Here is a 20,415-nt window from a genome sequence, read left to right on the forward strand (position 1 = left end):
TAGAACTATATATTACAACTGAACATTTATTTCCCTCCCCAACAATTAAACAGGGGAAAACCCACACCACATAAACATTTAAACAATAACACAAATAAAATAAAATACCCGGGTTTTAAATGTTCACACCGTCCAGGTACCTTTTAATATCGTTGGCGCGCTTGGTGGAGCTCAAACTGGTGTGTTGAGTCTACTCACTACTTCTTCCAGTATTGTCCCCACGATCCGCTGCACTTCTGCCGTCTGCAGAATAAAACTTTCGTCGGTGCAGCTCCTAATGTAGAATTAACGCTCCTCGCGTGGTCCACCGCCTCCACAGCACCGGGCCGTCCCGCGTCGCGCTGGTCTCCCGGTCTCCGCCGCGTGCAGAGTTCCCACCGAAGTCTGTGCACTTCTACCCTTTATAGCAATTGCTATTTTTCTGGAAGTCAGCGAACCTCCGTCATGCACTATGCACCCTTATGCATGAAAAATATTTAACTCCCAAACTAGTACAACATAAATGCATGTGCATGCATTTGCTATTTTAACCAAAAGCGTGTAACTTCACTTATTAAATTAAAACTAACAAAAACGCTGTCTCCTGTCTCTTCTCTCCCAACTCTTCCTGTCACATGCTCTCCATCCCCCTCTATGATAGGACAGCACAAAATAAACTCCGCATACCATTACACAGTTTAAACAAGATATAAACATATTATATGAGCATATAATGAAACAAAAACACACTTGCTGTACAGATATTAACAAAAATAATACAAATAATATCAGTGCACCTGAGAGGGTGCTACACTTGTAATGAAACCCGGACTTGGTAACTGTCCTGAATGTCATGGGGACGTCTAATACAGGTGAAGAAAATGGACATTGTTAATGAATATACCCAGAGACACGTTCTTTCTGGTCATCTTTGCACGTCCGCTGTTGGACTGCTGAAGGTTCAGATGGTGACGCCAGGTGAATGTTCAGTATTTACATCCATAGGACCTCCGTATATTGTCCAAATGAGGTCGTTGTGAACGTCTTTTCTACGTAAAATTTAAACTAATTTTATATCAACATTGTTAATCATATTAATTAATATGAATATGTCTTATTTGGGATTAAACATCACAAACAATATGCCATATAATATGCAAAAATGACCTGAAAGACGCTGCGTCAACGGGTCCATGTGCAGTGGGTCTGGGCCTCCAGAATTTTCTCTGTACCCTCAGCCGAGCTGAGACATAAGGTATGTCCCTTTCTCGGTGGATTTTGTGTGTTAAAGTCAACATGTCATTGTGACGAACTGACCGCCATTTACGTACTATTTACGTACACAACTTTTCTCCCAACCAAAAATGTGACATTTTTAAAATCATCACCATTTGTCATAGATGCACCTGCCTGCACTGTGTGACTGGATCTCCACTTTGATTTGTGGACACGGTGCCGCCCCTTTACTGGAGATTTATGGTGAATACACAAGAACAACAGAGCTATAATGTGAAGTGATTGTCATTGTGATACACAGCAGCACAGCACACGGTGCACACAGTGAAGTGTGTCCTCTGTATTTAACCCATCACCCTTGGTGAGCAGTGGGCAGCCATGACAGGCGCCCGGGGAGCAGTGTGTGGGGACGGTGCTCTGCTCAGTGGCACCTTGGCGGATCGGGATAAGAACCGGCTTCCTTAACCGCTAGGCCACCACTGCCCCAACAAATTAGCAGAGGATGGTTTCGACCATCGACCTCTGGGTTATGGGCCCAGCATGCTTCCACTGCGCCACTCTGCTGCTCACCCTCAGTGTGTGTGTGTGTGTGTGTGTGTATGTGTGTGCATGCTGGTGTCTGATTACAGAGAGAGAGAGCAGGCAGGGAGGGACCAGGCATAGCCACCGTACCCGGTCAGTCAGGACCAGACGTGTGTGAAGGGCACAGGACACACACCCTCACACCGCCCCCACACACACCTTCACTCACACACACACATACACACTCACACACAGGGGCAAAGGCAAGCTTCCTGTGGAGGAGTTCCTGCCATACTGTCACCGAGAAGGCCACCGGTAAAAGGCTGATGTGAGTTCTCTCTCTCTCTCTCTCTCTCTCTCTCTGTATATTTCTGGTATTTTGCAAATTTATATGAACTAAGTCTTTTTTAAAAACATCCATTTTATTTGATTCTATGACGCACTGTAGGTGTGTGTTGGTTTTGCATCAAATTTTAATTTTAAAGTAAATTTAAGAGGACTGTCACTGATCAGAGTTGTGGGAATTCTATCCGAATTCACTACTGTCGAATTTACCTGTGCACCTGTGGTGCTAGTAGCCTGTGAACCAGAAGACCCGGGTTCAAACCCCACTTATTACCATCGTGTCCCTGAGCAGGACACTTAACCCTGAGTGTCTCCAGGGGGGGGGACTGTCCCGGTAACTACTGACTGTAAGTCGCTCTGGATAAGGGCGCCTGGTAAACGCTGTAAATGTAAAGCCGGTGTCCTCCGGCGCGCCACCGCGCGTCACGTGGCCGCGCAGCCGGGACGCCGGTATTTTTAACGCGGCCGCCCGCTTCACCTTTGTCCCAGTTGGGCCGCGCTGCTGTCATATGACTGGAAAAAAAAAGAGAGAGAGACCCGCGATCCCGAAAACAAACCCCGGGACGCCGAGCTGCGATCCGGTTACGCACCTGGCGCGGTAGTCCGAGAAGGAAGAATGGAGTAAAATGAAACAACCGAATCACTGCTTTAACCTGGACTGTAAAAGAAACATTCTGCACGTCATGAAAAATAAAAAAGGTACAGGCCAAAAGTCTGGACACCTTCTCAGTCAACGTGTTTTCTTTATTTTCATGACCATTTACGTTGGTAGATTCTCACTGAAGGCATCAAAACTATGAATGAACACATGTGGAGTTATGTACTTAACAAAAAAAGGTGAAATAAGTGAAAACATGTTTTATATTCTAGTTTCTTTGCTCTGATTACTGCTTTGCTCACTCTTGGCATTCTCTCGATGAGCTTCAAGAGGTCGTCACCTGAAATTCTTCTCCAACAGTCTTGAAGGAGTTCCCAGAGGTGTTTAGCCCTTGTTGGAGTCAAGCTCACCCCAAACCATCTGGATTGGGTTCAGGTCCGGTGACTGTGGAGGTCAGGTCTCCACTTTTTGTTAAGTACAGAACTCCACATGTGTTCATTCATAGTTCTGATGCCTTCAGTGAGAATCTACCAACGTAAATGGTCATGAAAATAAAGAAAACACGTTGAATGAGAAGGTGTGTCCAGACTGTACTGTATATTCAGCAAATGATCATGACCAGGGTTCCTTACAGTAACCCTGAAGTGGAAAGGGCCCATCTAAAAGTGTAAAAGACACAAACACATCTGATTAAAAGTGTTAATAATATTAATATATTAATAATATTAAGTAATTCTACAGATGGAGAACAATGTTGCATCGCTTCCTGTACACGCTTCATGAGGTTTTTTTGTCCCGTTAACCTTGCTTTTGCTTTTACTGGTGTGTACTGGCGCAGTACTGTACGTATTCGTTCGTTTTCAACTAACACAGACTCGCTGCTCCGTCTCCGGGATGGCGGAGGCGCACCAGGCGGTGGGATTTCAGTTCACCGTCAGGCCGGATGGCATCGACCTTCACCTAAGCAGGGAGGTCCTCAAACACATCTACCTGTCCGGAGTAACTAAAATAAAATACCCGGGTTTTAAATGTTCACACCGTCCAGGTACCTTTTAATATCGTTGGCGCGCTTGGTGGAGCTCAAACTGGTGTGTTGAGTCTACTCACTACTTCTTCCAGTATTGTCCCCACGATCCGCTGCACTTCTGCCGTCTGCAGAATAAAACTTTCGTCGGTGCAGCTCCTAATGTAGAATTAACGCTCCTCGCGTGGTCCACCGCCTCCACAGCACCGGGCCGTCCCGCGTCGCGCTGGTCTCCCGGTCTCCGCCGCGTGCAGAGTTCCCACCGAAGTCTGTGCACTTCTACCCTTTATAGCAATTGCTATTTTTCTGGAAGTCAGCGAACCTCCGTCATGCACTATGCACCCTTATGCATGAAAAATATTTAACTCCCAAACTAGTACAACATAAATGCATGTGCATGCATTTGCTATTTTAACCAAAAGCGTGTAACTTCACTTATTAAATTAAAACTAACAAAAACGCTGTCTCCTGTCTCTTCTCTCCCAACTCTTCCTGTCACATGCTCTCCATCCCCCTCTATGATAGGACAGCACAAAATAAACTCCGCATACCATTACACAGTTTAAACAAGATATAAACATATTATATGAGCATATAATGAAACAAAAACACACTTGCTGTACAGATATTAACAAAAATAATACAAATAATATCAGTGCACCTGAGAGGGTGCTACACTTGTAATGAAACCCGGACTTGGTAACTGTCCTGAATGTCATGGGGACGTCTAATACAGGTGAAGAAAATGGACATTGTTAATGAATATACCCAGAGACACGTTCTTTCTGGTCATCTTTGCACGTCCGCTGTTGGACTGCTGAAGGTTCAGATGGTGACGCCAGGTGAATGTTCAGTATTTACATCCATAGGACCTCCGTATATTGTCCAAATGAGGTCGTTGTGAACGTCTTTTCTACGTAAAATTTAAACTAATTTTATATCAACATTGTTAATCATATTAATTAATATGAATATGTCTTATTTGGGATTAAACATCACAAACAATATGCCATATAATATGCAAAAATGACCTGAAAGACGCTGCGTCAACGGGTCCATGTGCAGTGGGTCTGGGCCTCCAGAATTTTCTCTGTACCCTCAGCCGAGCTGAGACATAAGGTATGTCCCTTTCTCGGTGGATTTTGTGTGTTAAAGTCAACATGTCATTGTGACGAACTGACCGCCATTTACGTACTATTTACGTACACAACTTTTCTCCCAACCAAAAATGTGACATTTTTAAAATCATCACCATTTGTCATAGATGCACCTGCCTGCACTGTGTGACTGGATCTCCACTTTGATTTTGTGGACACGGTGCCGCCCCTTTACTGGAGATTTATGGTGAATACACAAGAACAACAGAGCTATAATGTGAAGTGATTGTCATTGTGATACACAGCAGCACAGCACACGGTGCACACAGTGAAGTGTGTCCTCTGTATTTAACCCATCACCCTTGGTGAGCAGTGGGCAGCCATGACAGGCGCCCGGGGAGCAGTGTGTGGGGACGGTGCTCTGCTCAGTGGCACCTTGGCGGATCGGGATAAGAACCGGCTTCCTTAACCGCTAGGCCACCACTGCCCCAACAAATTAGCAGAGGATGGTTTCGACCATCGACCTCTGGGTTATGGGCCCAGCATGCTTCCACTGCGCCACTCTGCTGCTCACCCTCAGTGTGTGTGTGTGTGTGTGTGTGTATGTGTGTGCATGCTGGTGTCTGATTACAGAGAGAGAGAGCAGGCAGGGAGGGACCAGGCATAGCCACCGTACCCGGTCAGTCAGGACCAGACGTGTGTGAAGGGCACAGGACACACACCCTCACACCGCCCCCACACACACCTTCACTCACACACACACATACACACTCACACACAGGGGCAAAGGCAAGCTTCCTGTGGAGGAGTTCCTGCCATACTGTCACCGAGAAGGCCACCGGTAAAAGGCTGATGTGAGTTCTCTCTCTCTCTCTCTCTCTCTCTCTCTCTGTATATTTCTGGTATTTTGCAAATTTATATGAACTAAGTCTTTTTTAAAAACATCCATTTTATTTGATTCTATGACGCACTGTAGGTGTGTGTTGGTTTTGCATCAAATTTTAATTTTAAAGTAAATTTAAGAGGACTGTCACTGATCAGAGTTGTGGGAATTCTATCCGAATTCACTACTGTCGAATTTACCTGTGCACCTGTGGTGCTAGTAGCCTGTGAACCAGAAGACCCGGGTTCAAACCCCACTTATTACCATCGTGTCCCTGAGCAGGACACTTAACCCTGAGTGTCTCCAGGGGGGGGGACTGTCCCGGTAACTACTGACTGTAAGTCGCTCTGGATAAGGGCGCCTGGTAAACGCTGTAAATGTAAAGCCGGTGTCCTCCGGCGCGCCACCGCGCGTCACGTGGCCGCGCAGCCGGGACGCCGGTATTTTTAACGCGGCCGCCCCGCTTCACCTTTGTCCCAGTTGGGCCGCGCTGCTGTCATATGACTGGAAAAAAAAAGAGAGAGAGACCCGCGATCCCGAAAACAAACCCCGGGACGCCGAGCTGCGATCCGGTTACGCACCTGGCGCGGTAGTCCGAGAAGGAAGAATGGAGTAAAATGAAACAACCGAATCACTGCTTTAACCTGGACTGTAAAAGAAACATTCTGCACGTCATGAAAAATAAAAAAGGTACAGGCCAAAAGTCTGGACACCTTCTCAGTCAACGTGTTTTCTTTATTTTCATGACCATTTACGTTGGTAGATTCTCACTGAAGGCATCAAAACTATGAATGAACACATGTGGAGTTATGTACTTAACAAAAAAAGGTGAAATAAGTGAAAACATGTTTTATATTCTAGTTTCTTTGCTCTGATTACTGCTTTGCTCACTCTTGGCATTCTCTCGATGAGCTTCAAGAGGTCGTCACCTGAAATTCTTCTCCAACAGTCTTGAAGGAGTTCCCAGAGGTGTTTAGCCCTTGTTGGAGTCAAGCTCACCCCAAACCATCTGGATTGGGTTCAGGTCCGGTGACTGTGGAGGTCAGGTCTCCACTTTTTGTTAAGTACAGAACTCCACATGTGTTCATTCATAGTTCTGATGCCTTCAGTGAGAATCTACCAACGTAAATGGTCATGAAAATAAAGAAAACACGTTGAATGAGAAGGTGTGTCCAGACTGTACTGTATATTCAGCAAATGATCATGACCAGGGTTCCTTACAGTAACCCTGAAGTGGAAAGGGCCCATCTAAAAGTGTAAAAGACACAAACACATCTGATTAAAAGTGTTAATAATATTAATATATTAATAATATTAAGTAATTCTACAGATGGAGAACAATGTTGCATCGCTTCCTGTACACGCTTCATGAGGTTTTTTTGTCCCGTTAACCTTGCTCTTGCTTTTACTGGTGTGTACTGGCGCAGTACTGTACGTATTCGTTCGTTTTCAACTAACACAGACTCGCTGCTCCGTCTCCGGGATGGCGGAGGCGCACCAGGCGGTGGGATTTCAGTTCACCGTCAGGCCGGATGGCATCGACCTTCACCTAAGCAGGGAGGTCCTCAAACACATCTACCTGTCCGGAGTGACGTCATGGCGCAAGCGGGCCATCCGGTTCAAGGTGGGCTTCACATAACCACGTCCCGTCCCGTCCCATCCCTTGTGTGTCACACCTCGGTCGGACTCACAGGGTGGTAGTAGCCTAGCGGGTAACACACTCACCTATGAACCAGAAGGCCCAGGTTCAAACCCCACTTACTACCATCGTGTCCCTGAGCAAGACACTTAACCCTGAGTGTCTCCAGCGGGGAACTGTCCCCGTAACTACTGATTGTAAGTCGCTCTGGATAAGGGCGTCTGGTAAATGCCGTAAATGTAAATTCACGTAATTAACAATGCCGCGTTCGGCCGACGACTCGCAGGAGCTGTGACCCTCCAATCCGTGTTTCAGAACGATATCCTGGCCGGAGTTTACCCCGCGAGTCCCTCCAGCTGGTTATTCGTGGTGGTTGCAATAATGAGCTCCGTGTACGCCAGAATAGACCCGTCGATGGGAATGATTGACAGCATCAAGGCGACGCTGCCGGTCAGGTCTGTGGGGCTGGTGTGTGTGTTGAATGGTCAAATTGTTGCATGTAGATCATATATTAGAAGTAGGGACGTTTGACCGCGACGGGTAGTGCCCTGGTTCTGACGCGCGTGTCTTGCCGCCGCCGCAGCGAGTTCATGACGGTTCAGACGCAGACGTGGCTCAGCGCCGTCCTGTTCGCCACGGCTCTCTGGCTGACCCTCATCCTGCTGCTGCGCTACACCCTGAAGATGCTGCTCTCGTACCACGGCTGGATCTTCGAGTCCCACGGCAAGATGAGCGTCTCCACCCGAATCTGGCTGGTAGGACGGCTGCCGTCTCGAGCGATACGTGGACGAGGGCTGGTTCTAAGTGTGTGTGTGTGTGTGTGTGTGTGTGTGTGTGTAGAGTCTGGTGAAGATGCTGTCAGGGAGAAGGCCGCTGCTCTACAGTTTCCAGGCCTCTTTACCCAGATTACCTGTCCCCAGTGTCGACGACACCATCAGGAGGGTGAGACACACACACACACACACAGAAGACCCTGTTTCAAATCCCACTTACTACCATCGTGTCCCTGAGCAAGACGCTTAACCCTGAGTGTCCCCAGGGCAGGGACTGTCCCTGTAACTACTGACCGAGGGCGTCTGATAAATGTCTCGTACCTGTCCCTCTCCCAGTATCTGGAGTCGGTGCGTCCTCTCCTCGACGATGAGCAGTATACACAGATGGAGACGGTGGCCAACGAGTTCAAAAAGGACCCTGCGCCCAAACTGCAGAAGTTCCTCAAGTTCAAGTCCTGGTGGGCCGCCAATTACGTACGTAAGGTCTGTGTGTGTGTGTGTGTGTGTGTGTGTGTGTGTGTGTGTATTCATTCGTGTGCACGTGGCCCTGCAGGTCAGTGACTGGTGGGAGGAGTATATATACCTCAGGGGGCGGAGTCCCATCATGGTCAACAGCAACTTCTATACAATGGTAACTCACACACACACACACATATACACACACACACACACACACACAGCGCCTAAATGAAGGTTCTAATGGGGACCGTTCTGCTGTGTCTCTCCCCCAGGATCTGCTGTATGTCACGCCCACTCACAGACAGGCGGCGCGGGCGGGGAACGTGGTCCACGCCATGTTGCAGTACAGGCGCAAGCTGGAGCGCGGAGAGCACGCGCCGGTGAGCCACGCCTCCCGCGTCTCTCTCAAACAGCGGCGCGGTAACGGGGTTCTAAGCTCGTTCCGGTTCCCTTCCAGATTAAAGCTCTGGGGAAGGTTCCCATGTGTTCCTTCCAGTACGAGAGGATGTTCAACACGACCCGCATACCTGGAATAGAGAAAGGTGAGCAGCTCTGTCCTTCTCTCTCTGTGTGTGTGTGTGTGTGTGTGTGTGTATTGAGGGGAACAGCGTCACGAGCTAAATATAAACAGTGGTGTGACCCATCTCTCTCTCTCACACACACACACACGTCAGTTTCATAACATGCGACTCCACGTGTCTTCTGCGGCCTGACCGCGTGTAACGTGGGCGCCTTGCAGATCTCGTGCAGCACCTGAAGGACCGCAAGCACCTGGTGGTCTACCACCGCGGCCGCTTCTTTAAGGTGTGGCTCTACCTGGGCGGGCGGCACCTGTGGCCGTCCGAGCTGGAGATGCAGTTCCAGAGGATCCTGAACGACACCAGCGCGCCTCAGCCTGGAGAGATGAAGCTGGCAGCACTAACAGCAGGGAACAGGTACACACACAGATAAAGTAACTCAGCTCACTCAGAGAATGCATCCATTCTCTTGTTTGAAACAATCCCAGAATTCCTTGGGCTCGTGCTCGTGTCAAGTACTTCAGCGAGGGCGTGAACAAGACTTCCCTGGAGGCCATCGAAACGGCGTCCTTCTTCCTCACGCTCGACGACGAGGCTCACGGGTACGACGCGGAGAAGCTGAGGTCGCTGGACCTGTACGCCAAGTCCCTGCTGCACGGGAAATGCTACGACAGGTACGGGCCCGGCAGGACGGAGGCACAGATGTCACTCGTATCTCTGACACCGCCTTTCCCCTTTCTGGCTCAGGTGGTTCGACAAATCCTTCACTTTGGTCGTGTACAAAAACGGAAAAGTGGGCGTCAACATCGAACACTCGTGGGCTGATGCGCCTATCATGGGACACATGTGGGAGGTGAGAGGACGTCCAATTACATTTCTGATTAGAGTCTGTACTGGTTTCTCCTGTCCTCAAAATGGTTGATTGTGTGTGTGTGTGTGTGTGTGTGTGTGTGTGTGTGTGTGTGTGTGTGTGCAGTATGTTCTGGCCACAGACTGTTTCCATTTGGGTTACACTGAGGAGGGACACTCCAAAGGTGACATCAACAAAGGCCTCATGGCACCAACCAAACTACAGTGGGACCTTCCCGAAGCAGTGAGTTCCTTCACTCAGCCCCATACGAATGATCAGAACTGCAAATCGACAGTGACGTTGTGGTTTTATTCGTAATGTTAGCATCTAGTGGCGATCCATTTGTAATTCCCAACTCTCTCCCCAGTGCCAGGAGATCATCGAAGGCTCCTACCGTCTGGCTAAAGAGATCGCCGACGACGTGGACTTCCATGGCTGCCTGTTTGACGACTTCGGTAAAGGGCTGATCAAGCGCTGCAGGACCAGCCCCGACGCCTTCATCCAGCTGGCTCTGCAGCTGGCGCACTTCAGGGTGGGTCTCAAACAAGGTTCCTTAATCCAAAATTGAGGCCTTAAATAGCATGACTAGTGTGACTAGTAACTCCTAAATCCAGAAGGTCTTAAAAATACCACAGACCAAGTTAATCGAATGAAACAAGCCTTCAGTCTGCCAGTAATCCACCGGTCACTGGTTGCACGTATTGTTCACTTCCGCGTTTACTAACTGCAGCGCGCATAGAGATGACCACGGGCGGTCCTGGCCTGTTTTTTTTTTGGTGCCTCCTCCATCCATGGTGCCACCCTGGGCAATGACCCTCGTCACCCATAAAAAAAAATAAAAAAAAAACACAGCTGGAAATGACTCACAAATAGTTCAAAGGTTAGAAAACAACAGAAATTGGCAAGGAAATAATCAAATAATAATATGGTACTTATATAATAATATGGTACTTATAATATGGTCTGGAAAAACCTGGACAAGTGTAGTTGATGACCCGACTAAACGGTTTTAAATTTGATGAAAGGGGCCTTAAGGTCTTAAAATACACCCTCAATGTGTGCAACCAGAACGTTCCTTCACCTTCACCCTGGTATACCTTTACGAAACAAACTTATATTTCTATATACTAGAATTTATTTTGCAATTCATTGGTAAAAATATTATGAGAAACTCATATTTGCAGTGCCTTTTTCAATGTATAATCCCATTTAATGCTTTTTTTCAGAATATTTAATAATATTTTAAATAGTTTAACTACGTATTTATTCAATACATGAAAACGGCAATCATTGCAATATTTTCACAATATATGAATACTTGTAACATAATTTATTGAGAAATATCTTTTTGTTGCGTATGAGTAGCTGTTTACCCAGGTGAACTATGAGAGGATACACACACACACACACCCACACAGCTGTTGTTTGTGTGTGTTTGTCTGCTCAGGATAAAGAGGAGTTCTGTCTGACCTACGAGGCCTCGATGACCCGGATGTTCCGCGAGGGTCGGACTGAAACGGTGCGCTCCTGTACGTGCGAGTCCGCTGCCTTCGCCAGGGCCATGGAGGATCCAAATATGAGCGTATGAGCCACCATTTCCGTCTTTCTTCTTCACGCACATTAAAGACACAATTAGAGCATCATGCTGCACAAAATACTACTAACCACAATTTGTTTTAGTTCTAAATGTCATGATGTGGAAACTCTTGTAAGTGGACTTCATTTGTTAATATAGGTTTAATATGATATCTTCTGTTTTGAGATTGTGATTGAAGTGATCGTCATTGTGAAACACTGCAGCAGAGCACACAGTGACACAACGAAATGTGTCCTCCGCATTTAACCATTTTAAACCAGACCAGATAAATCAGATATGAAATTGAATCAGATTAACAGTAAATGTAACTGACTGGTCTGATGTCTCTGCTGGGAGCCTTGATGATCTTGTGTGTGTGTTTTGCAGTGTGAGGAACGCTTGGATCTGTTTCGCAAGGCAGCGGAGAAACATCAGAACTTGTACCGCCTCGCCATGACAGGGTCAGGGATCGACCGACACCTGTTCTGTCTCTATATCGTCTCCAAACGGCTACAAATTGACTCGCCCTTCCTCAAGCAGGTCACTAACACACACACACACACACACACACACTTACAGACATAAAAACGTAACTACACTTAAATAATAAATAAAAACACACACCAGCTTTAATATACTGTACAGGCCAGAAGTTTGGATACACCTTCTCATTCAATTTGTTTTCTTTATTTTCTTGACCATTTACGGTGGTAGATTCTCACTGAAGGATAAAAACTATGAATGAACACATGTGGAGTTATGTACTTAACAAAAAAAGGTGAAATAAGTGAAAACATGTTTTATATTCTACTTTCTTTGCTCTGATTACTGCTTTGCACACTCTTGGCATTCTCTTGATGAGCTTCAAGAGGTTGTCACCTGAAATGCTTCTCCAACAGTCTTGAAGGAGTTCCCAGAGGTGTTTAGCACTTGTTGGGGTCCAGCTCACCCCAAACCATCTGGATTGGGTTCAGGTCCGGTGACTTTTTGTTAAGTACATAACTCCACATGTGTTCATTCATAGTTTTGATGCCTTCAGTGAGAATCTACACGTAAATGGTCATGAAAATAAAGAAAAGACATGGAATGAGAAGGTGTCCAAACCTTTGGCCTGCACTGTACCTGTAAGAGCCATTTTAGGGCTGATTGTGTCAGTACTTTTGGGTCCACTAGGTGTCAGTAACATTTATAGGTGCTGGACAACCCAGTTATACTGTTTTTGACCGCTATCAATACCACTACCTCACGCATATGCTATCACTCCATCATGCTCTTCTGCCACCATAATTGCCATCTGTAAGTTATGTATTTATGGAAAATGTATGGACTGTTATATAATCATACATCATAGCAAAGACTGGACACGTTGTGCATGAACAATAAATAACGTATCTTAAGCAGACAACCAATGCCTGAACAGCGCCATTGAGCGCGTCAATTACTCAGCTTTGGTGTCTCAGCAGCTTTAAGTTGCTATAAAACCCATATGTATTGATATACAGTTTCATAAATTCATACACTGTTGATAAACATTTTGTCAATAATAAACATTCTCCTGCTGCTCCCGAGCCAATGCTGACCTTTCACCCCAGGTGCTGTCGGAGCCGTGGAGACTCTCCACCAGCCAGACGCCCCAACAGCAGCTCAACCTTATCGACCTGCAGAAGTTCCCCAAATACGTGGGCGCTGGTGGGGGCTTTGGCCCTGTGAGTAACTAATTCTGTGTTCCATCACAAGGGTGTGTGTGTCTGCGTGAGGCTTTTACAGTGAGTGTAAATGCAGGTGGCGGACGACGGCTACGGTGTATCTTACATCATCGTGGGAGAGGACCTGATCACATTCCACATTTCCAGCAAGTTCTCTAGCCCAGAGACGGTGAGTACTGAACACACACACACACACACACACACACACAGTTCTGCATGCAAATGTCCAGAACCATAGAGATGATCCTTGAGATTCTTCTCTGACTTTATGCCCCTCCCCCCTGCAGGACTCCTACCGCTTCGGCCAGAACATCCGGCAGGCCATGCTGGACATCCGAGCGCTGTTCCAGCTGAAGGAGAAGAAGAACGTGGGGCCCGGCGATATTTGATTGGGTGTGTCAGATGTGTGTTTTTGGGGGATGTACAGATGTAAATAAATCTGCTGTTCCGATTGTACTGATTTGTGTCCATGGGCTACATGTATAATATGATTTTAAATCTATATGTTCATAAATGTGAATCGTTTTAAATTTATTTTGGTGACTTGTATGTGTTTTGTATGTATTTCCATCATGCCCACTATTTTCAAACTTGCACTAAGCACAGCATGCCATGCGTGGGGCTTGTTCACGCCCGTCAATAGATCACAAGCACCACACGAATAATCCCCATGCTAAGCATTTTGTGCTGCGCTTAGAACTAGTTCAAAAGTAGCGGCCACAAAAGGGACTTCAGTGACTTCGTAGTCATGGTACCTCAATGTGCAGAGTGCCATCAAACCGTAAAAAAATTCAATAAAGAACGGCGGTAACTTCCATCCTTCCCAATATTGAGTTACTCAAGTTCAAATAAACTTGAAACGTTAACCACTTCTCTCTACTGTCCTGCACCACGGTCACTTGAATAAGGGGCCTTGCATGGTGATGTGTCGGTAAAGGTCTACAGGTGTCTTTCGTGGTGCACTGGGGCTCTTTCTACGTTAAGAAAAAATTTAATGCATGGAGATAGGTGCATAAGAGCACAGATTACGTAACCAAAACAGTTTACAAATGTATTTTTTTAATTGAAATATTAATAATTGAAACATGCATATTCAGAAATGAGAAAAATCAGAAGGAAAGTGCATGTTGTCTGGAATGTATTCTGCAATGTGTAGATCTGTTCTGGACCACCATTTGGACCACCTGAAAGGACAAACTTCCTCAGCTGGGCTAAAACTCGAAGTCCCGCTGCCGAACTTCTCCGGATTCCCGCGGGAAGGTCACCGTTTGGCCTGTGGTGAACACAACCAGATCATAAACTCAAATAATCCAGAAGCCTGAAACTCTGATTGGTTAATTAATTAGTCCAGAGGGGCGGGGTCTAGCTCAGCTCACATGACTGCTTACCTCAGAAAAACAACATTCAAAATCATTCATAGGTGAGAGGAGGTTCAACTGACCCGGACACAGCGGGATCACTCTCCCCGACCTCAGGACGACCTTCAGGGGGCAGCGTTTCCCAGCATCCTTTGCCTGCTCCCATAGGGTCACACTCAGTTCCTTCTCCTTCACCTGCCAAGTCATCTTGTTACCGAGGTAGCTGACCCCCTTCAGACTGAGCTCAGAAATCTCATCAGGGAGGATTGGGTCGAAGGTCAAACACATCCTCTTGACTCTACAGAGGTCAGAAAATATGAAAGGTTAGTTTTATTGACCCTATTGCCCCTAACCTCGTGTCAGGGTCTCACCTGAATCCAGTGAAGCCGCACACCACGGCTTGCAGAAACCCCCCCATCCCAGTGAGAAAGTTCACACACCCAGAACCATCAGATGATTCACTCCATACCTGCAGACACACACATTCATTTGTAACTTTAGTCTATTATTCATATTTGTAGTTTTTATGATGTATTAATATAGTGTGTGTGTGTGTGTGTGTTACATGGAAAGGTGCCTGGATGTTCTCAAAACATCTCTTCAGGAACGTCTGTGCTTCCTCTGCCTTACCAAGCTCCATCCATCCAACAGCAAACATGCTCTAAACACACACACACACACACACACACACACACACACACATCAAAACTGAACACACAGTATTGATAATGGGAAACAGCAACTCACTACACACATAACTCACCCAGGTCATCGCTGGCCCATTAGGGTTGGTCACAGGTCCATACGCCTCTAGATCATTCCGTCTGACCTCGGCGGACATGGGCAGTCCCAGCGGGTATCCTAGCAACACAACATCTGCCTGCTTGACCTGCGTGCCTGTTGGAGAAATGTCTTTATTTCTCTACTTCCATCATTGCATTTATTTTAAATCAGTGGCAACGTGAAAAGCGAAAGCTCTAAATGCCATAACAAAACATCAGTCATAATGCACTTGTGAATAAATTAGCTTATTTTGTGGACTCATTGTTGGAAGGCTGCCGGTTCGTATCCGGCAAATAATTCCGATTTGAGAAAAAAAGCCTGCCGGCCCAGGAATGCTAATGTAACTTCATATTTCTAAACTGTACTGAACCATAAAGCCCTCAGCAGTAACGCCATCACCTTTCTTATAGCCATCGAACTCTGGGTGGTACTGCAGCTGAGGGTCAAAGGGCAGCTTCAGCTTCTCTGCAACTTCCTTCCACTCGGGCGGGGCTGAGAGATGCATCTGTTCGGCCAGCTCCACAGCAAACAGCAGACTGCGGGAGGAAGAGGTAGAACAGGGACAATCCAGTGACAATCCCCCCCCCCCCCACATGCATCATGCATTTACAGGAGAACATTCTCTGTTTACCAGGGAAAAAACAGCGCAGATCTGTGCCGGATATATAAATATATAATGACACTATTATTACGACATTCTTGTTGGTCCCTTAATACTGTATCTGGAGTCTCTTTCCAAAATTCAGCCGTGGTGCAGAATTACAGCCACTTTGATCAGGTCCCACAAAGAGATTTCCCAGGACGTGCCGTTTCGGTGTCTGTAGCTTTAAATGCTAATGAGGAGGTGAGAGGCGGGACGAGGAGGAGAGTGGCCAATAGAATTTGAGCGTCATCAACACCATCCGCCAACCACAATGTCTGGCGCAGACAGGAAGTCATTTAACTTTTCCCCATATGATGACATAAGGGGACAAATTCCAGATCTGACCAAAGCACTCTTTATACCTGACACCATTTACTTTACTGTACTTAGCAGACGCTTTTATCCAAAGCGACTTACAAGTCTAGTTAAATAATGTTCCATGTTAAATAATCTCACAAAGTGACATTTTCATGATCAGGGACCTTTAATGGTACTAAAACACACACACACACACAAATACACACACCTGTTCATGGCAACAGCGTTAGTGTAAACGGAGTTGTCCACATCGTAGTGGTATTCATCAGGAGGCATCACACCTAGAGCCAGAAGTGCCCACAACGTCCACATTTCAGAAGTCTGCAGCCCTCCTGGAGGACCTCCGTAATGATGTCACAATACCCTTGATATGATAGCTCTGCTCCTCAGAACTCCAAGTTACCCGGGAAGTCCAGAAATCTGCCACGCCCCACACCACTTCACCACCACGCCCCTTTTTAAAAAACTCCAGGTCCTTGTTAAACATTAAAGCAAATTGAAAGTTAAAAAAAGCACACAGATAGAATCGTATTATGAGTGTCTGTGTGTGTGTGTGTGTGTACCTGTGTGAGGTAGAGGTACAGCTGAAAGGCTTGTATGACGTCTCCATTAATGTGAATCTCCTGCTGACCGTAGATGTCTTCAGGACACACCTCCCTTCCTGACATTGCACTTTCCCAGGAGAACTTCACACCCTAAACAACACACACACACATGCATACTCAGAGGGAATCTTCACAGCTTACACACACACACACACACACACACACACACACACACACACACACACACACATATAATTTCACACAACCTTGTAGCCCTGACGCATAGCGTTGTATTTTGCGCCCTCTAGAGTCTGGACGCGGTATTGCAGAATTGCACGAGCAAGAGTGGGATAGAACAAGGCGATAGTGGGGTACATCCACGTGTCCTGGAAACACACAAACACACATACACACATACACCACAAGCCAAAACTAACAGGAGATTCATTTATCACACTCACAGAACCCGTGTGTCTCACCTGATCCCAAAATGCATGTCCTAGGTAGTCCTCCTTCCGGCCCCCATTTGACAGACCCCCCGGACTGACCCCCCAAAACTGTGAGGGCACCTGCCCTAAGAACGGCAACGCGCTGAGGAGGTAGAAAAGGCAGCCAATCACAGCCCGGTTGAGACGCTCCGCCCCTGACACCTCAACCTGGCAGCCTAGCCAAAGCTCCTCCCACCCACGGCAATGGGAGGGGCCTAGATCTCCATCAGCCATTAACTGCAGACCCTGATCGAAGCAGGATTTGGCGCCTTCATCGCTCTCGCTGACCGCAGCTAAGAAGGTCCAGCTTGACCGGCTCTGGTCGGGTGGGAGGGTGAGGGATGTCAGTAGCGGTGTCCAGATCATATGCAGGCTGGGACAGGAACCCCCAGGGACCTCAGGAACTAGCGTCTGTCCATAGATATGCCTGAAAAAACACCCCGCCGACCCCACTCTTAAGTGAATGAGAGTTCACATTCAGTAAAATCAGGCGGAGCTTCACGATCGGGCAAACACCTCCCCCCTCGGTAGTCCGGCGCTGTTCGAAACGCAATGTCGTCACTCTGCGGCGTGAAGGAGCTGTCCAGCCACACGGTGACCGGCTCCTCGTGTGTCCCCTGACGCGCCAGCAGCACCTCCATCACCAGCAGGTTGGAATGCACACGGTGGGCGTAGAAGGACTGAGATGCCGACACGCTTGCGGTGTGCACGGCGTGAGTAAACACACCTGCGGCAGAGAGAGGATAGTAAGAGTGAAGTGATTGTCATTGTGATACACAGCAGCACAGCACACAGTGAAATTCGTCCTCTGCATTTAACCCATCCCCCTGAGTGAGCAGTGGGCATCATGACAGGCGCCCGGGGAGTGTGTGGGGACGGTGGCACCTCAGTGGCACCTCAGTGGCACCTTGGCGGACCGGGATTCGAACCGGCAACCTTCCGATTACAAGGCCGATTCCTTAGGCCACCTCTGCTGCAGTTGTGTGCGTGAATGTCTGTGCACACCTGTGTGTGTATTCAGGCTGTAGGTGTGCCCTCCCTCCTCCTGCATCCTCACAGTGGCTGCAAGTGGGCAGGGCACGTTGGCACGGTGACAGTCTCCGCCCTGTCCGTTGTAAACCCCGCCCACATGCATGACGTCCTGAAAGATTCTCCACCCCAGCAGCCCATTGGCCAGTGGAGGCAGGAAGCGAGGGTCTGATGGCGGGGAATCAGAGGTGAAGATGTAGGGATCCACAGACTCTGACGTCATTCTCACCCCCTGATGGTGAATAATAACCAAAAATAAATAAATAATAACCAGGCGTATTTATGGTCAAAGGGGAAATTTAAAAGGAAGTGCAACCAGTCAGTTTGAATTAAACTGGTCAGTGCACCCTCTACCGTATATTAAAACTGCAACGTAGAAGATTTTTTGAAAGTTTTAGTTATTTCCTAACATTGTGCATACTCACCACTTACAGTCCTGCGCTGAATCGAAATCTCTGTTACAAGAATCCGATTGCTGGCGATTTATTTAGATGTGTGAAGTCACTCATCCACCGCTGTCGCAGCGTAATCGAGACAGTTGACCAAAGCACGGCTATAAACTCAAAGTTTGAAGCCGCAGAAGTTTGGAGTCATGTGACGGTGGGTTGCCAGATCTCGCGAGAGAGTGCAGCAAACATTCGCGTGAAAAATGCAAAGCCCGCGGTAAGCGGATGCTTCCACACCTGTAAGTAAACACGGCTCAATTGAATCGATTCCATGCAGGTTACAAGACCATAAAATTGAAATTCGCAAATGTCTTCCTTCGCAGATTTACAAAATGCGGACATGGCAACACGGACTGGCTGCACCTTTGGGCGCGTTCGCTAGGGCCGCGCTCCAAACGTAAACCGCGTTATATTACTATTTTCTTTTTTATTTTAATTGGGATGTCTGTTTTCAAGCAGGAATTTACCACATCCATGGTGTTCAGAAAGATTTAGTTTTATGACAAGAACCTCTGCAACAATTTCCCCTCAAATTTGTTACAAGTCATAGGTTGAATTCATTTAATATCTTGCAGCATATTGGTCAAAGTAAAAGTTGCACCCCAGAGAACATCACACCAGTTGTTCAAGGTAATGATTAACAGAACACAATATGACCATATAAATTCCTCAGTGTTTTGTTGTTACTATGAGAAATTATTTGAATGCTTCCCATTAAGTAGATCAAGCTGTATATCACTACTGACCCTGGCATATTGTAACGTCACCGATAATATATTTACACCTACTTTCCCCCAATGTAAGTAACTAAATGTAAAGTTTGATGCGACCACAATACAGCTGTTTTCTGCAATGTCTCCTCTCTTCCTGTAGGAGACGCTCTGGTGCCGTGGGCTCCATCTGGCCATGTGCCGGGGTCAGACCTCCAAACCCTGGGAACTGCTGGGCTGTGTCCTTATAAGGCTGCAATCCTTCCACCACTCCCCTCCGCTTCCCCTTCCTTTGTCCCTTCTCCCGTTCCCTCGCTTTCTCCGACCTGGGGGATATTTACAGCCAGCCGGGCCTGGCCAGCGGGGTCTACCTTATTAGGAGTGGCCCGTTAGCAGCACTATACCAACAGGACAGTGGACAGTCGCTCTGCGTATGTGTGTGTGTGTGTGTGTGTGTGTGTGTGAGGGGATAAATGAGGGGAACAGATGAGTGTTTCAGGTTCGAGAGAGGGGGGTTCATTCTGAAAGGTCACTCGGTTTTCCAGACATCTGGGTCGCGAGGCTGGGAAAGAGCCAAAGGCGAACATACGGCGCGCGCGCACGCACACACACACACACACACGCACACACACACAAAGGAACAACACAAACACGGGGACGACAGCAGCCGCTTTCGGCTCTTCGGCCCTCGGCCTCCTCTCTCCGCTCCCTGAGCTCTTCTCCTCATCCACTTTCAGTCTGCACACGTTAGGTTTGAGTAGTTTAAAGGCTAAAGTTGAGAGATCTTTTCAACTGGGTTTGTTTTTGTAAGACAGAAGGTAGAGAGGTAGGTGGGGGTGTGTGTGTGTGTGTGTGGCACACCGAAGAGAAGTCTTTCCTACTCTGGTGGC

The 20,415-nt window shown here is 47.3% G+C and overlaps 3 protein-coding genes and 2 non-coding genes across 9 annotated transcripts in view; 1 reads left to right on the forward strand and 4 right to left on the reverse strand.

Annotated features, from left to right (window-relative positions):
- LOC114766810 (protein brambleberry-like) overlaps positions 1-651 on the reverse strand; it is a 480,412-nt gene extending 479,761 nt beyond the window's left edge. The window contains exon 1 of the mRNA XM_028958061.1: positions 199-651. The gene's annotated coding sequence lies outside the window, so the exon portion shown is untranslated. The remainder of the gene's footprint in view (positions 1-198) is intronic.
- Positions 39-13,739, forward strand: cpt1b (carnitine palmitoyltransferase 1B (muscle)). Of its 4 annotated transcripts, none has more exons than XM_028958047.1 (21): positions 39-851; positions 1,845-2,065; positions 3,554-3,664; positions 7,258-7,308; positions 7,639-7,778; positions 7,907-8,078; positions 8,164-8,265; positions 8,433-8,579; positions 8,650-8,727; positions 8,828-8,935; positions 9,013-9,097; positions 9,295-9,490; positions 9,562-9,747; positions 9,821-9,926; positions 10,050-10,166; positions 10,291-10,455; positions 11,371-11,505; positions 11,887-12,039; positions 13,092-13,205; positions 13,282-13,374; positions 13,493-13,739. In XM_028958047.1, exons 3-21 carry the CDS (start codon positions 3,575-3,577, stop codon positions 13,592-13,594), a joined length of 2,340 nt encoding a protein of 779 aa, XP_028813880.1. In that variant the 5' UTR covers positions 39-851; positions 1,845-2,065; positions 3,554-3,574; the 3' UTR covers positions 13,595-13,739. The 4 variants fall into 4 exon arrangements, with proteins under 4 accessions (XP_028813880.1, XP_028813878.1, XP_028813881.1 ...); XM_028958045.1 differs by lacking the exon at positions 39-851 and adding an exon at positions 5,435-5,655 and having other exon boundaries at positions 1,771-2,065; positions 3,554-5,048; positions 7,147-7,308; XM_028958048.1 differs by lacking the exon at positions 39-851 and adding an exon at positions 5,435-5,655 and having other exon boundaries at positions 3,554-5,048; positions 7,147-7,308; positions 8,433-8,570.
- Positions 1,709-1,779, reverse strand: trnam-cau (transfer RNA methionine (anticodon CAU)). Its single transcript has one exon. It is a non-coding gene; the product is annotated as a tRNA-Met (tRNA).
- Positions 5,299-5,369, reverse strand: trnam-cau (transfer RNA methionine (anticodon CAU)). The gene has a single exon. It is a non-coding gene; the product is annotated as a tRNA-Met (tRNA).
- Positions 13,740-14,257: 518 nt separating the features above from the next.
- Positions 14,258-18,949, reverse strand: pgghg (protein-glucosylgalactosylhydroxylysine glucosidase). 2 transcript variants are annotated; one of them, XM_028958626.1, is made up of 14 exons: positions 18,795-18,949; positions 18,346-18,601; positions 17,857-18,067; positions 17,332-17,767; positions 17,119-17,238; positions 16,871-17,002; positions 16,671-16,782; positions 16,516-16,588; positions 15,746-15,882; positions 15,327-15,460; positions 15,129-15,224; positions 14,935-15,032; positions 14,647-14,861; positions 14,258-14,478 (listed from the first exon to the last, which is right to left on the reverse strand). In XM_028958626.1, the coding sequence occupies exons 2-14, from the start codon at positions 18,590-18,592 to the stop codon at positions 14,417-14,419; spliced, it is 2,073 nt and encodes a 690-aa protein (XP_028814459.1). In that variant the 5' UTR covers positions 18,593-18,601; positions 18,795-18,949; the 3' UTR covers positions 14,258-14,416. The 2 variants fall into 2 exon arrangements, with proteins under 2 accessions (XP_028814459.1, XP_028814458.1); XM_028958625.1 differs by having other exon boundaries at positions 17,119-17,767.
- Between the last annotated feature and the right edge of the window lie 1,466 nt (positions 18,950-20,415).

The sequence above is a fragment of the Denticeps clupeoides genome, chromosome 17, assembly GCF_900700375.1.
Source record: "Denticeps clupeoides chromosome 17, fDenClu1.1, whole genome shotgun sequence".
Taxonomy (NCBI): domain Eukaryota; kingdom Metazoa; phylum Chordata; class Actinopteri; order Clupeiformes; family Denticipitidae; genus Denticeps; species Denticeps clupeoides.

Coding starts and splice junctions, on each gene's coding strand:
- cpt1b (XM_028958047.1), top strand. CDS start 3,575: ATGGCGGAGGCGCACCAGGCGGTGGGATTTCAGTTCACCGTCAGGCCG. Junction 9,748..9,820: donor CACGGGAAATGCTACGACAG/GTACGGGCCCGG, acceptor TTTCTGGCTCAG/GTGGTTCGACAAATCCTTCA. Junction 10,167..10,290: donor AGTGGGACCTTCCCGAAGCA/GTGAGTTCCTTC, acceptor CTCTCTCCCCAG/TGCCAGGAGATCATCGAAGG.
- pgghg (XM_028958625.1), bottom strand. CDS start 18,592: ATGACGTCAGAGTCTGTGGATCCCTACATCTTCACCTCTGATTCCCCG. Junction 15,883..16,515: donor AACGCTGTTGCCATGAACAG/GTGTGTGTATTT, acceptor TTCCTCCCGCAG/TCTGCTGTTTGCTGTGGAGC. Junction 14,479..14,646: donor AGTGATCCCGCTGTGTCCGG/GTCAGTTGAACC, acceptor TGTTCACCACAG/GCCAAACGGTGACCTTCCCG.